Here is a 13,976-nt window from a genome sequence, read left to right as displayed (position 1 = left end):
TTCTTGACGTTTTGAGCGCTGTGAATTGGATTATAAAAATTTAGAGTCAGGAATTTGGGTCTTTTTAAGACAACTTCCCACCTGACTAATACTCAGAATATTTTGCAGAGATTTGATTTTTTAGACGTGCATGAGCATTTAAAAGTATTTTTGGTGTTCCAAGTGCTGTAAATAAACACGAGGACTACGCCAACAGGAATCTGTGGGAAAATGTGAGTGATGCCTGCTCATGCTATACCCATCTCATTACAGATTTTATTACTCATTCATTTTAGTAAGCTCTAATCTAGGTTATTATGCCACACCCATCACCATGGGAATGGCACTTAAAAGGACCGAAAATACTTTGCTATTCAGCTTTTCCTTGGGATTTAAGAGTGTGATCTGATTGCAGTTTCAATATACAAAGCCCACTTGAGTAGTTACAGCTGACAGATTAAAAAAACCTCAATAATTACAAATATCTTCAGTGCAACAATATGAAGCACTTGATAGAACAGTAGATAGATAGACAAATAGCTAAGAGATGCAGATGAATGAATTCCTCATCATAAGAAGCAGCAGAGATAACTGCCCATCCCTAATTAACTGTGTCTTACAGCAGAGGTAAATACAGGAGGAATTTTACTTACTGGTTCAGTTTTCTCACAGCACTATCCATGCTGACTGCCACCTCCAAATAAAGGACAATTCCAAAGAGAAGATTTAAAAGAAACAATTTAAAGATACCCCTGAGTGCTCTCAGAGAATTTTGTATGATTTATCCTTATTTGAAATTAAATTACTAAAATTAAATCCAGAAATTCAACAGTCCCTGCCTGCTTTTCTGAGATCAAAACATATCACAAAAATATTATTTTAAGAAAAAATAAGCATTACAGGAACATTTATAACACTGTGGTTTGAAAGACAAAAGAATAACAAATGAAAGTACTTTAGTCACAACTGTTTTGCTTATCTGTTGGGACCAATTAATTATTGTGATTGAGAATGGACCATACAGAGCACTAAAAGGTTCTAAGCACATAGAGATGATTTTTATCTTGTGTGCTCTTCTGCCTTGCTCACAGAAACCACCAGCACTCCTTGAGCTTAGGCTGCATGTCCTACTCAAGCAGCAGCATTCCCTAAGAGCCATTAAAACCAGATCTTTGGGGTGTGGTGAGAGAACTGCATGTTTCAAATATGAGCTGCACAACACACCCAGAAGGTGTGCACTGGCAATCATCACCTCCTGCCCTGCATCCCTTTATCATCCACGTGGCAATGGTGCAGCACACAAAGGCTCCTGTAAACTCTCATTACTGGCTTTGAACTCCATGGAAGGAAGAGGAGGAGGAAAAAGGACCAGACCTCCACATGCTTCCCAACAGAGCTTTCTTAAAATGTGTGTAGAAGGTGGAATCAGCACATTATTTTTTTGTCCACTCCTGTTAAAAAATACTATTTCTGCTATAAACTAGGAAGAAAAATGCCATTCATTTTAGAACATACGATGAACATTTACCTTGGCTCGCTTTTCAAGTGCAACCAAATAAACTCAACTGATAAATGCTGCAAAAAGATTTTTCAGGCTCTCAGAATTCACACACAAATGTGCTTTGGTTTTGCCTTCCTGTAAAGTTTAGGGAGAAAGAAAAGAAAGAGAAATAAATAAAGCCTTTAACTGCAAAAAGCCTGGGATTCTCACTGAGATTCAAATGCAGAGTGTACCAGTATCATGTATATTAAAGATCTTTGGGCAATATGCACTAACTGCAAAGCTGAGAATTTGAAAGAATTAAGTTCATTCTCTAACATTATCTTACAGACATTCCCCTTCACAAGTTTTTTGTTAGATACTTGAAAATGCTTTGCTTTACTCTGCTTTCCACTTGCTTGGGGAGACTTTTCCTGCATTTCTGGAAGGACAAATGCTTACATCAATCTAGAGCTCCCTCTCTTGGCAACTGAACAATGTGCAGTCGCTTCAGCCACAGCTCCCTCCCGAGACAAGAAGGAAAAAGAAGTGTTAGAACAATTAATCAGCACGATTATGACATTTCTAAACATTCAGAAGTGGGCAGCTCTTCAGATTATGAAAACTGAATGGTATGGCAAGGTTCTTTTCAAGTAGCTGAGAGAATTTTAAGTTTCTTGATTAAGAAAACCTGAAGCTGACAACTGTGGCCCTTCCTAAAATATTTCAGTATACTCATCCTTATTTTGCTCAGCTTGTTTTCCCAACTTTTCTTCAGCAGCTGATTTTCCAAAACCAGCATTTTGCTGCTTCAGGACTCCAATTAAAAGCTCTTTAGCTAAAAGCTCATTTATTAAACCTCTGTAGACAACCACGAACATGTCTGTACAGCAAGTTTACATGAAGGACGATGCTACAAAAGATACAGTGGCAATTAAAACAGACCCACATAAATAATTTATAAAAATACTTGAAATGGTGAAAATAGCACTGTAATCCCCAATTATTTTCTTCCAATTGCCAGGACTTTGATGTGGGAAATCTTAACATCAGACCTTTTTAAAAACATTCAGAATATATTAAACTTATCTACAGGATAATTAGCAAAATGTATAAAGTATAGATTATTGTACAAAGGACAGATATTAAAAAAATCACCAATCCACCTGAAACTCAAGGACAATATAAATCTTAGCCATAATAATGAACACCAAAACCACAAACTCTGCATTTTAGAGTCTTGAGTATTGGCAAATAAAATGGTCTTAACAAATCATCAGTCCTGTTATTCCTTAGGTGGAAGCTTGCAATTTGGGAAAATTCTACATTTGCTGGCTGCTTTGGTGGTCCTGGTCAAGATGGAAACCTGCACTGACTTCACCAAGGAAGAACAGGGCAGACCTGCATTTGTCAAGATTTTCTCTTTTCCATAAGATGAGGGAGGTTATCTGAGTTTGTAAAACTGGTGGGGAAACAGAAGGGATTTGGATATAAGAAAACAAAAGACCAATTAAGACTTAAGTCTTTTTCTTTTGCTGGTTTCTTGGGGAATTTTTTAACAGGCTTCTTATCCGTAGATAAACCCCAGTTGATTCTGCCATGTTTTCAAATTCAAATGGTGTGATGCCTGCAGCAAACTTGCTCATGTCAGGAACAAGTCCAGATTTTTTCACAGATGATCCAGTGCTTGTGGGCACTTTATTACCACCTGTGTTTTCCTCCTCATTAACCTCAGGGTTGGCAGCAGGCAGGGTGTCATCCTCAGAAACTGCATTATCAGGATTTTCCTTTAAGTCAAGCAAACTGTCCTCTAGATTGGGACTGGTTGGAGAATGTTCATTTTCTGGGTTCTGCTCACTGATGTCAGAAAACTCTGTTTCCATTGAGATCACTTTCTCAGGTGACCTGACTTCTGCAACGAGATCTGCTTCATTCCTGGCTGGTGATGATGTCAGGGAATTCCCAGTTAAAGGGGTGTCAACAGGAATTTCAGAGTCACTGTTGGTGCTCTCTGCCTGCTCCAGAGCTGCCCAGATTAACCTCTGCTGCTCCTCCAGCTCCTCCAGGGTCAGTGTATCCTCATCCATCACTGAGTCCACTATTTTGGGCTGAGGACTGCCACTGGCAGAGTTTGGTGCTGGGGCAGTCCTGGGGAGGGGAGAGTGGCTGGGTGTGGAAGGCTGAGGGGGTGTGAGTGGGGGAGTTCCATGGGGCACAGGGGGAGGAGTGGACATGCATGGAGATCCAGGTGGCAGAGGAGGTTGGAACTGAAAATTGTTGGGAGTTTGAGATCTCTGTCCTCCTTCCAGATCTAGAAAGAGATTAAAAGACACCTTTTAGAACCTGAAATCTGACCAGGACAAGATTCAAAGTGCCAATGTTCTGATTAACCACCAGATTTACATCATCTCATCCCTGATTTCCAGCTGAGACAGAACAAACTTTGTGAGGCTTTTCATACCCACCAAAGCTATCTTTTTTGGGATTGTACCTCTGCCAGCCACTCAAGGAATAAAAATAACTCTTGAAGGTATTAAGAACAAACCCATTCCACACTGAGACACATTGAAGGATTCCTCATGGCAGATTTCAAAAGGAAATCCAGAAGTTTCTCCAGCTGCTCTAACACTTAACACTGAATCCTCCTGAGTTTGCCTCATTTTTAAGAAGCTGTAAGCTTGCAAATTTACATTATTTCATCCCAATATTTAGGGATTTGGGGGTCTTAACAGAAGTTTCTTTAGGATGGTCCTCGAGTAAAGAGATCAGAATTTTTAACTGAACATTGCAATTGCTCTGAGCACACCTGAAACCTCCTGCTTGGTATTAGAAAATATAAAAACCACAGTGCCAATCACAGCAAATGCCACTGCAGCAGGACACTGCTGGTTCTGTCAACACTGCCTTTAATTACCACTAAAATACTAACACATTCTCCTTGGAACTCTCACATTTCAATCCAGAGCAAGTCATTTTGAAAATAAAAGCTGAAAGTAGGAAAAGCAAAAATCAGAGTGACTGTACCAGAGTCCAGGTCCATGTCAGCTGCTGCTGCCTCTGAAGTGTCTTCTCTTGCTCGTTTGGAATGACGAGACTTGGACTGAGGTGCAGATCTTTTGCTGCTGGATTTTGGACTTGGCTGCAGAGAAATTATCCACAAAATAAAAAAAAAATAGTATTATCCTGTACAGGGTAACATTTCCAGCTGTAAGAATGAAAGGATTTTTGTAACTTTGCAATCATTGGGGACCCAGTGTGTAAATAGACTTTGACATTTGAGGGATGCCATGGCCATGGCAACCAAGCTTCTCATTTATTAGGGGAGTCTGGAAGTTTCAGCCTGAGTAAATTCATGGCAATCTTCTCCCAAACTGCTTACACAAATCTCTGCACAACTGGGATCTGCTTATATTAAGTGAAATAATGGAATTTATTTTAAACATGAAGCCATTTTTTGTTAAAACAGATAAGCCAGATGAGCATTTCACCCTCACTAGTGTCAATAAAAAGTCTGTCCCCTTGTGCAGAAAGAAGATAAAAGCAAGAAATCATCATGACCTACACTAACTAGAAGACAACATTCTTTTTTCAATAACAAGGAGATATATTCACCTCCTGATAATTAGAAAGGTAGTGAGCAAAAACATCCTTCTGTTGAGATGGCTGCATGGGGATGGAACCAAACATCTGCCACTCCTACAGCAAAAAAGAAAAAATAAAGAGAAAAGAGAAATAATGTTGCATATGGTAGGTTAGTAACATAACTTTGGCTAGTAACACTGAATGAAAAAATACATTTGGAGGCCACTAAATGAGCAAATGTAAAAGTGTAAATGCACAAGTGCTTCTTTTTAATGCTCAGGCATTCAGAGCAGTGATGGAATTCACTAACAGGAGGTTAAAATGCTTTTGAAGGTGTAAGTGCAGCACCCACAGGAGATTTCTTGTGTGCTCTGTACTTAAGAGGGCACCGACCACGTGGCTCTTCTGCTATGACTTCTTTAATTCCAGCTGTTACAGAGCTTTGCAGAAGTTGTGCACTGGTCTGATGTATTTTTTTGTGATCAAAATTATAATTATGGAAACAGCCAGAGTGATTTTCATATTGAAGACATTCAGAAAACTTACATGTAAGGAAAAAAAAGCCATTCATGTGTGAAGTTCTGTGTTTAAAAAAACCTAACTACTGATCTCAAAATGGCAATAATTCACACAGAAGCAATGGCAGACCCCAGCACAAGAATCATGACAAGTTATCAGTTGTCACATTAATTACAACTCCCAGCCCCAAAGCAAGGGCTTAAAAAGAAGAGACTCTTAGAAGGGAATTGTCAGCTGCAGATATAAAACATGAACTCTTGGCTAAAAGCAGTTCCTGTCACTCAGCACATTGCTTAGAAGGCAGAGAACAGCTACTTACATCTGGGATCCCACTGGGAGTGGATATATTAAAGCCTGGGTAATTTACCAGCTTGGACACATCATAGGTGATACGTTTGGGCTGGGGAGAGCCCTCATTTTCTGCTTCAACTTCACCTATAATGGAATATAATTATTACTGATTTAATTAAGAACACCACTGACAAAATCCACAGGATTTAAGAACAGGAGTTTGGAATGGAAGTATTGATAGAAGGGTTTGAAATCCAGAGAGACAGGAACAGTGACCAAATCCATCGGATACTTCTAGAAACCTCCCCAGAAACCTAACTGGGTATTCCTACACAAGTGCTCTTCATGTACCATTGCCACCCTCAGAACTGGGCATCAGGACTGTTGTGAGATGCAGCATAAATAATGGTCATGGGCAAAAAGCTGGTAAGTTACTTAAGGTGGGTTCCAAGATATGTTTTGTTTGCTTTCTGGTTTTGTTCCTGTGTAAGAATAATTTATTGAGGGTATGGCTTCTTCCATGAAAAGTAAAGAGAAAAAGGGAAAGGAAATTGGACAAGAAGAGATTTGCAAGTCTTGCAGTTTCACACAACTCCAGGTTTTAACAGTGAAATCTCACTGACACTTTCCCATCTGCAACACAGCCATTATGGAATTTGTTTTGTTTTGTTGTTACACCACAGCATATCCTAGGTTGACTATATGATGCTTTTATCCTCAATCAAATCGTTCTGTTTATGCTGAATAATAAGTTTTGCACCTTTAAGACTTGTTCCAGAGAGTGAAGGGGGGAGAACCTTTGGGGATTCTCTCCAAAATCTGCCCTGAACCAGGACACAGCTGATAAAAGGTGCATTTTTACATGAATAAAACAACTTGATTTGCATCTTTTCCACGAGGAAGAGGAAGGTTTACAAACCAGTAGCTTTATTACTCCTGAAGAGAATGCAACCAGCATAGAGCCTCACAGTAAAGCTGCATCCCAGCCCCAGAGTGCTCACCTTTGCCATCATACAGAGCCAGCCCTGAGTGCTCCATCTCAGCCTCCTTGAGCCAGCCCGGGGGGTAGCCCAGCTGCCGCATGCGGTAAATGAACGGGGGCAGGCTCTTGTCTGTCACACCAAGGGCATCCTGAAGGACCCCACTAAGCCAAGAAAACAAAGAGAAAACTAAATGTCATCCAGAAAAATCCCTCGGTGACAAAAAGGTTAAGAATGTTTTGGGGAGTTTTCACTGAGTTGTAGCTCAAAGTGTGTTGCATTTCCAGCCCAAATATAAATGAAAACCAGCTCTGATATTAAACAGAACTTTTTGCCTTGCTGATGTGCTTAAATGCTTTATTAGATTTAATTCTACACCAAGAAAAACACACTTGACCTACTGCTTCTGACTCATGGCCTTGACTGCAGCTATCAACAGGAAGGGTGGACCTTGACACTGAACTTACTGGTGATTTGTTTGGAGACTGCCACACAATACTATGGTTTCTCTGAACATTGTGAATAGAGGGGAAGGGACACTCAAAGTTTGCAAACTTTTGAATACATTTTTAGTAGGAACATAATACAGTTTGAGAAGTCAAAGAGTAATATTTATCACCCTGCATTAGAGAAAGGGTAGGACTGTCAAGCCAGCAGAGAGTTTTCATTTGAAAGATAGCTCTACAATTAATTTAAATTCTATTTAGCAAATTCTAACATAATACACTCATAGTTAATAGAAGCAGGTGGACTTAATAAACTCTAGCAATTAAAATCTGACACTCCAAAGGCAGAAGAGGTATTCCAGAAAAGCAAATGGAAAGAAAAGAGATACCTAATTACTCCTGGCTTAAATTTTCCAAACCTCTCTTCTACTTCTTCTGCATGGTAACGCTGCTGAAAACTCTGATTGCTCGAATCACCACAAGCTTCCAAAAACTCCTTTCTCTTCTCATTTATACGAGCTGCATTTCGTGGCTTAAAGATAACACAATTGGGAAGTTTAGAGTTGGACAACTCACAATTGATGCACTCCTTCACCCAACACAAAGCTTGGAGAGCAGCAGTCTTTGGAATACTGGTGACTTTACCTTTGGGCAGTCCTTCATCTGATGGTCTTCAGAACCACAATTGAAACAGTGAGGTTTGGGCCTGCTTGAAAAATGCACAACAAATTAAACCTGAAAACAACTCTGCAATGTTAAATACTCCTAATTGTTTTCATTCTTGACAGATTTTAAGGATTAGACTTGAGAAAAACAAAATCAAAAGCAATGATGTCATGTGCTGTCTTCTCCCTCTTTTAAACTTATATCAATCCTCAAATAGAGAATATTGCTGATTTCACAGTGCTAAGGAGAACATGGGAAATGAGGAAAGGGCAGAGGAAATAGGAAATGGTATCATCAGAGGTCTGATCCCTTCCACAATGCTGGGAATCAGTAGAAACAAACAGCAGAGCACAACCATTTCTTTGAAAAGTCCTGGCCCACACTTTCAAGTAATTCATTTTGTGAAACTGCACTGAAAACCTGGAATGGAACTGCAGCTGGCTTCAACTTTAATCTTCCTTGTAAATTCACACCATGGCAAGAAACATCTGCAATATTACTGGGGTGAAATAGCAAGACTTTAGAGGAAGATTTATTTTCTGAACATTCATTTTTACTGAATTAGGATGAGAACCAGAAGTGGAGACAAAAAGTGTGGCACAAGTCCAAAGTAACTCCAGCTGGAAACTGAATTTGCTTCACTTCTGACCTCCCATAAAAACTACACCATCAACTCTCAGCTCAGTCTATCTTAAAAATCTATCAAATAAGTCAGACAGGAGCTGTTCTACAGAACAGTAACCATGACACAACACCAGTGCAAGGATGACAAACCAAACACTAAAAAGACAAGAAACAGAAGAACTAAGTATAAAAATTCAGGAAGTTTTCACACACTGATTTTCGGCCCTTCCTAAAGAAACTCAACAAAAAGACAGATTCACTGATTGCAATGCTCAGCTCTGGTTATTTAATTTAAATTTAAATATTGCTCAAGTATGTCCAAGGGTTTATTAACTGGGCAATAATCACAGAGTGCATCTGAATTTTTCAGCTCAAAACTTTACATTTAAGAATAATACAAACCTTTTGGGTTTTACTTGTATTTCTTGTCCATCTAGGGAGAGAATCTGGCTGAAAACTTGCTGATATCTTTAGATTTCAATAAGGAACTGCTACTGGATGAAGCAAAATTTCAATTTTGTTTAAAATACCAATGAACGCTTAATAGTGCTTTGAACAGAACACTGACTTATCTGCATTAAGTTAGAAATGGGTCCTTGATATGAAGTCCTGAGTATAAACTATAAAATGGTTTCTACCATAAAGTATCTGCTAAGATGAGCTTATGCTCTTTCCTCCTACAAATTTCTAACCAATACTTTATCAGCACTTGCTAAAACTATACCACTCTTGTTTACAGGTAGAAATTTCCAGATAATAATTCTGAAATGTTTCACAGTAATCTTATTAAACCACATTTTGACAGAGTTTCAAAACGACAGGTTCACTGAGAGCAGGACTTTGGTGGTTCGGAAGCCAGTGCCTGATGAACCATTTCACTCAGAATCACTTCAGCCACACTTAACTTGGCATTTAAGCAGAAATTCCCATTGGGCATCTATCCTCTTCACCCAGAGGTTGGGAGATTGTAAATTTGCAATTTATGTTCATATATAAATAATTTTCTAACACTGACATGACCTTGATTACAAGCTTGAGAACTGGATATTGCAGAAATGAACTCTGAAGCTGCTTCTTGTCCTGGGTCTTTCCAGGACAGAAGCAATACTGGAAGCCAGGGGGAATGATGTTACTTGAGAAATTTCTTGTCCAATTTCTTTTGTCATGGAAGACATCGATATTAAAAAACTTTTCAACATTTCCCAGCTTCTTCAGCATTTCCCTCAATTCCACTTTTCCAACATTGGCTTTAATGAACAATAAGGAACCAATTTTAAAATGGATGCATGTTAAGAGCATACCATAATTAGACTTTAATAAAAGACTTCCCCTCTAGCTCCCACATTTGGAAAAAAGCATTTCACAGCATGTTTGAGTTTCCCAAACCATTTTCTCCTCCCAAAGAGTAGATTTTATGGAGGGAGAATACTTATTTAATCTGCAATGAGCTGTCACTCCAAACCTGATTAGGGACTGGCCAAGGAAATCCCTAAATTCACAAGATGCATTTATGGGGATAAAGCATTCACTCTCAGAATAGCAATCAGCAAATCAATTATATCAAAACACTTCTTTGTTTTGAATAAAAAAGCCATTATTGACCCATTAAATCATCCCATCTCTAATGACTGGTATGGTTTTGTTAGAAACACAAAATTCACTGAAGAGAATTTGAGTTCAATTTACCCACTGGAATTCTTTGGATTTGACACATGGAAAAAAAAAAGGTGTTTTAGCAAACAGGATACTTAGGTATTTCCCATCCTTCTGTCAGCTGTGGATTCTCATTTAAAATAGGCTGTCCCAGTTTATCAAGACAAAAATTGGTAAAATACAGAACACTTCCTACAACCTGCAGAAAAAAAGTCAGAGAATTGTCAGAAATGTGTCAGTATTTAGGTGAGATTGGTAGCATTTCTATAAATTTACACTGCCTGAATACTTCCAGGTTTTTATTCCCCCATTCTGTAAGAATTTACAATTAATATAAGACAATTTTTTTTTTTTTTGCACTGATGTAGCCCAAACATACTGAATTTAAATTTAATTTATCAGTGTAATAACAGCAGTTAAGAGATCTTATTTTAATGGCAGTGTACATTGAATGTGGAGAATGAAGAGTCAGACCTACCATGGAAGAGCACAGTCAAAAACTTACACTAAAAGCTTCTTTCACTTTTTTAGCAGAACCTGAGCTGGTTCCTTTACAGTCCTCTTCCAAAACAACACTGGAGGGCTGACAGGAAAAGCAAAAATAAAAACAATTCACTTAAATCAACCTGAGTTAGTGATGTAAAGGGCACAGAATTGGGGTTCAGCTTCTGTCCTTTCACCAGCAGCAGGATGGAGCTGTCCACATCAGTCATGAAGCTTCCCACAGCCCAAAGCATGACACAGTTCCTTTCTAAGGCTTTCTCTGATGAAATACACTGCACAATTACATTTTCATTCTCACCAAGAAAGGGAAAAAGAGAGAGAGATGTGCCATTCCATCCTTTCACTCAAAGTGAATGTTGTGTTTATTATTTATTTCAATTTATAAATTTTCTTTCACTGAAACTTCACAAATTTCAAGAAGCATTTTCATGGGCAGAAAATCTTTGCTCTCACTCTATTTTTTGGAACACACAGTTGTAAAACATTTGTTTGACACCTACTAGATTTGATTTTTGTCACTGTTTAAAAGTGCAATATTTCAATATTCTCATTACAGAGATGGCGAAGAAACATTCTGTAACAATTTGAGTTTTTGAGTACCTGTGGCTTAGCATTCAAGTGTGATTTTTCTTGTTCACTTTTCTTCTGCTCTTCATATTTTTGAACTAAACTATAAATAAAATCCTCAATTTCTTGATGATACCGCCTGAAATAAAAGTAGAGAGAGATGAAGACGTGAGCAAGGCTGAAACAAAGAGCAGATATCTCTTTTCTTAAGCACTTATCATTTACTAAATACCTCAGAAAAGGGGAAAATCAATGCTTTTTTGCCCCTCTCTCAACCCCCCCCCAACACAAATGCAATCTGATATTCGAGAGCACCAGGGTGTGGCAAAAAATCAACCCACAGGCAGGGAGAGATGAATTTCTCCTATTTTACCCACAACATTCCTGCAATTCAGGCTGCTCTTCAGACTCGCTCCTAGCTCCTGGAAGTCACCCTTCAATTCATGGTAAAAGCAGATATTGCTGATGAACAGAACTCCTGTCACACTGCCCGTTATCCTCTCTCCACTCCAAGCTTTCAATAGTTTATGTTATTAAATAAAATCCCCATCCACAACCTGCGCACAGCAAAAAAAAAAAAGCCCAAATTTTCTGTCAGGATTGTGTTTTCATACTTACTTAGTAATGACATTGTTCATAAATAAAATCTGCAAGAGTGGTCCATCAACTTTGGGGTTTTCCACTGAGATTCCACTAGAACAGCACAGAACACAGACAATGGGTACAGTAAATATCTCCCACCAGTTTTATCACAGCTCAGGCTGGACCCCACAGAGGGAGGAAGGTTTGATCAATACAAAATCTGTATTTTTAAGTCCTCTTAAACAGAAATTATGCTCTTGAGCAAAGCATGTTGGTGTGAGGTGGAAGAACAAAACACCACCAAACTACAGAAACAGTTAATTCTGTATGAACAGAGTTCTCTTCCTGCTATTATAATTTCAATAAACTTACACAATCTTCTAACTAAGACTCATTCAACCATTTAAATGTAATTTTGCCTCACTGCTGAACTTATACATTAAAACTGCTTCCCTGAAGACCAAGTGAGCTGCATTAAACAGATACACACAAATAAATAAAAGTTACAGCAACACCAACTGAGATCCTGCTGTTCACCTCCAAAACTTTTCAGGAACTGCAATAACATTTTAGAAGCCCAGCACCTCAGCAGGGATTGGTGATGTGGCAGATTGCTACCACAGACAGCTTTTATCTTAAGATAAACTCTATTTATATATACAAATAAATGTATTCTCTCTATACAATTTATACAATGTTTCAAGTCAGCATTAACATACCTAGGACGAGTCAGAATTCTCAGCTTCCTTTTAAGTTCCTGATGTTAACTTATTGTTAAGGACTACGATTTTCTTTGGAAGACACAAACCCACACCCAAAGCAAGCAAGAAAACACCGAGCAAGAATTTCACAGAACAACAAACAGGGTTGCAGTCCTTCCCTTTCACTGCACAGGGGATTATTTAAGAATCCACCTGGTGCTGGACAAACACAATAAATTGGAAAAAAGAAAAAAACACAAATGAAAAGAGGACTAGCTGTGACAATCCAAACAGTGCCATTCATTACATGCAATGACTATATTAACAGATTTATGTTATTTTTAAAATATCTGGGATCATCATGAAAAGAAAGGTAACAGTAGTATGCATGTACTTGTAAATGGGAAATAAATCATAACACATTTCAGATTCCACTCTGCTGCAGCGGCAAACCCAGAAACCCTTTAGGGAACCGGTCACAATTCAACTATTTGCAATTTTCTGCAGCTGAGTTAAAAGGTGGAACGCAGGGATTTTGCGACAGCCGTTTCAACAGCCGGCCCCGCATCCCAGGGCTGAGGCGGGCCCGGCCGCTCTGGGGATAAAAGTTTCTATGGAAAACGTGCTCTGAGGAAGCCTGGGAGCACCAGGAGCTCCCTCACCGCCCAGCTCAGCCCTCTCCCCCTTGGCACCCGGCGGAGACCGAGGGTTCGTTCCCACAGAGCCCGGGGAGAAGCCGGAGCTCCCCTGAGGGCCGGGACCGGCTGGCCCGGAAGGGAACCGGCAGCAGCGGCGCGCCCGCCTTCCCCCGCCCCGGCGCGGGCCCTGCCTCTCCCGCCAGGATATTCTCCGCCCGCAGCCGCTGCACCGTCTCGTCGCGGTCGCGCAGCCGCTCGTAGAGCTGCAGCAGCGGGTCCGGCTCCTCCAGGGCGGGCGGCGAGGGCGGCCCGGGCTCGCCCTCCAGCTGCCCGAAGAGCTCGCGGTCCCCGAACTCCACCTCCGCCGCCATCTTGGCCACCGCAGGAAGGGTGGGGCGGGGGGCAAAGGGCGGCGGGAAACGCGGGGCGGGCGGGACGGTGCGTGTTGCGGACTACAACTCCCAGCGTGCATCGGGGCGGCGGACCGTAGAGTCGGAGGGCTCAGAGGCGCGATGCACTCTGGGAGGTGTAGGCGGCGCGGCGCCAAAGCCCGGCCGCAGCGCTTGTCGTACTCACAATGGAGGACGCGCTCCTGCCTCCAAAAGCGGCATCGCTCCCGATTTTGTAATTTTTCTTCCTCTTCTGAGAACGGGTGAGCGGTGGAGAGAGATGCGGCAGCAGCAGCGTGACAAAAGTATTTGAAATAAGGTATCTGCAGCAAGACCCTTCACTGCAATAGTTTAGGCAAATTCTATTTCAAAGAA

The 13,976-nt window shown here is 40.3% G+C and overlaps 1 protein-coding gene across 3 annotated transcripts; it reads right to left on the bottom strand.

The window, feature by feature from the left end:
• Positions 1–2,685: 2,685 nt before the first annotated feature.
• On the bottom strand, positions 2,686–13,607 carry ZCCHC8 (zinc finger CCHC-type containing 8). 3 transcript variants are annotated; one of them, XM_018916720.3, is made up of 14 exons: positions 13,421–13,607; positions 12,593–12,635; positions 11,910–11,984; positions 11,325–11,430; positions 10,726–10,803; positions 10,316–10,419; positions 8,970–9,035; positions 7,923–7,986; positions 7,667–7,809; positions 6,853–6,995; positions 5,880–5,995; positions 5,072–5,155; positions 4,484–4,598; positions 2,686–3,770 (listed from the first exon to the last, which is right to left on the bottom strand). In XM_018916720.3, the coding sequence occupies exons 1-14, from the start codon at positions 13,581–13,583 to the stop codon at positions 2,977–2,979; spliced, it is 2,094 nt and encodes a 697-aa protein (XP_018772265.2). In that variant the 5' UTR covers positions 13,584–13,607; the 3' UTR covers positions 2,686–2,976. The 3 variants fall into 3 exon arrangements, with proteins under 3 accessions (XP_018772265.2, XP_009090684.3, XP_050836579.1); XM_009092436.4 differs by having other exon boundaries at positions 7,923–7,983; XM_050980622.1 differs by lacking the exons at positions 11,325–11,430; positions 11,910–11,984; positions 12,593–12,635; positions 13,421–13,607 and having other exon boundaries at positions 10,699–10,765.
• Between the last annotated feature and the right edge of the window lie 369 nt (positions 13,608–13,976).

The sequence above is a fragment of the Serinus canaria genome, chromosome 15 (genome assembly GCF_022539315.1).
Source record: "Serinus canaria isolate serCan28SL12 chromosome 15, serCan2020, whole genome shotgun sequence".
NCBI classification, from domain to species: domain Eukaryota; kingdom Metazoa; phylum Chordata; class Aves; order Passeriformes; family Fringillidae; genus Serinus; species Serinus canaria.
The sequence above is the reverse complement of the archived record's forward strand: the minus strand, read 5'-3'. Positions and strand labels throughout refer to the sequence as shown.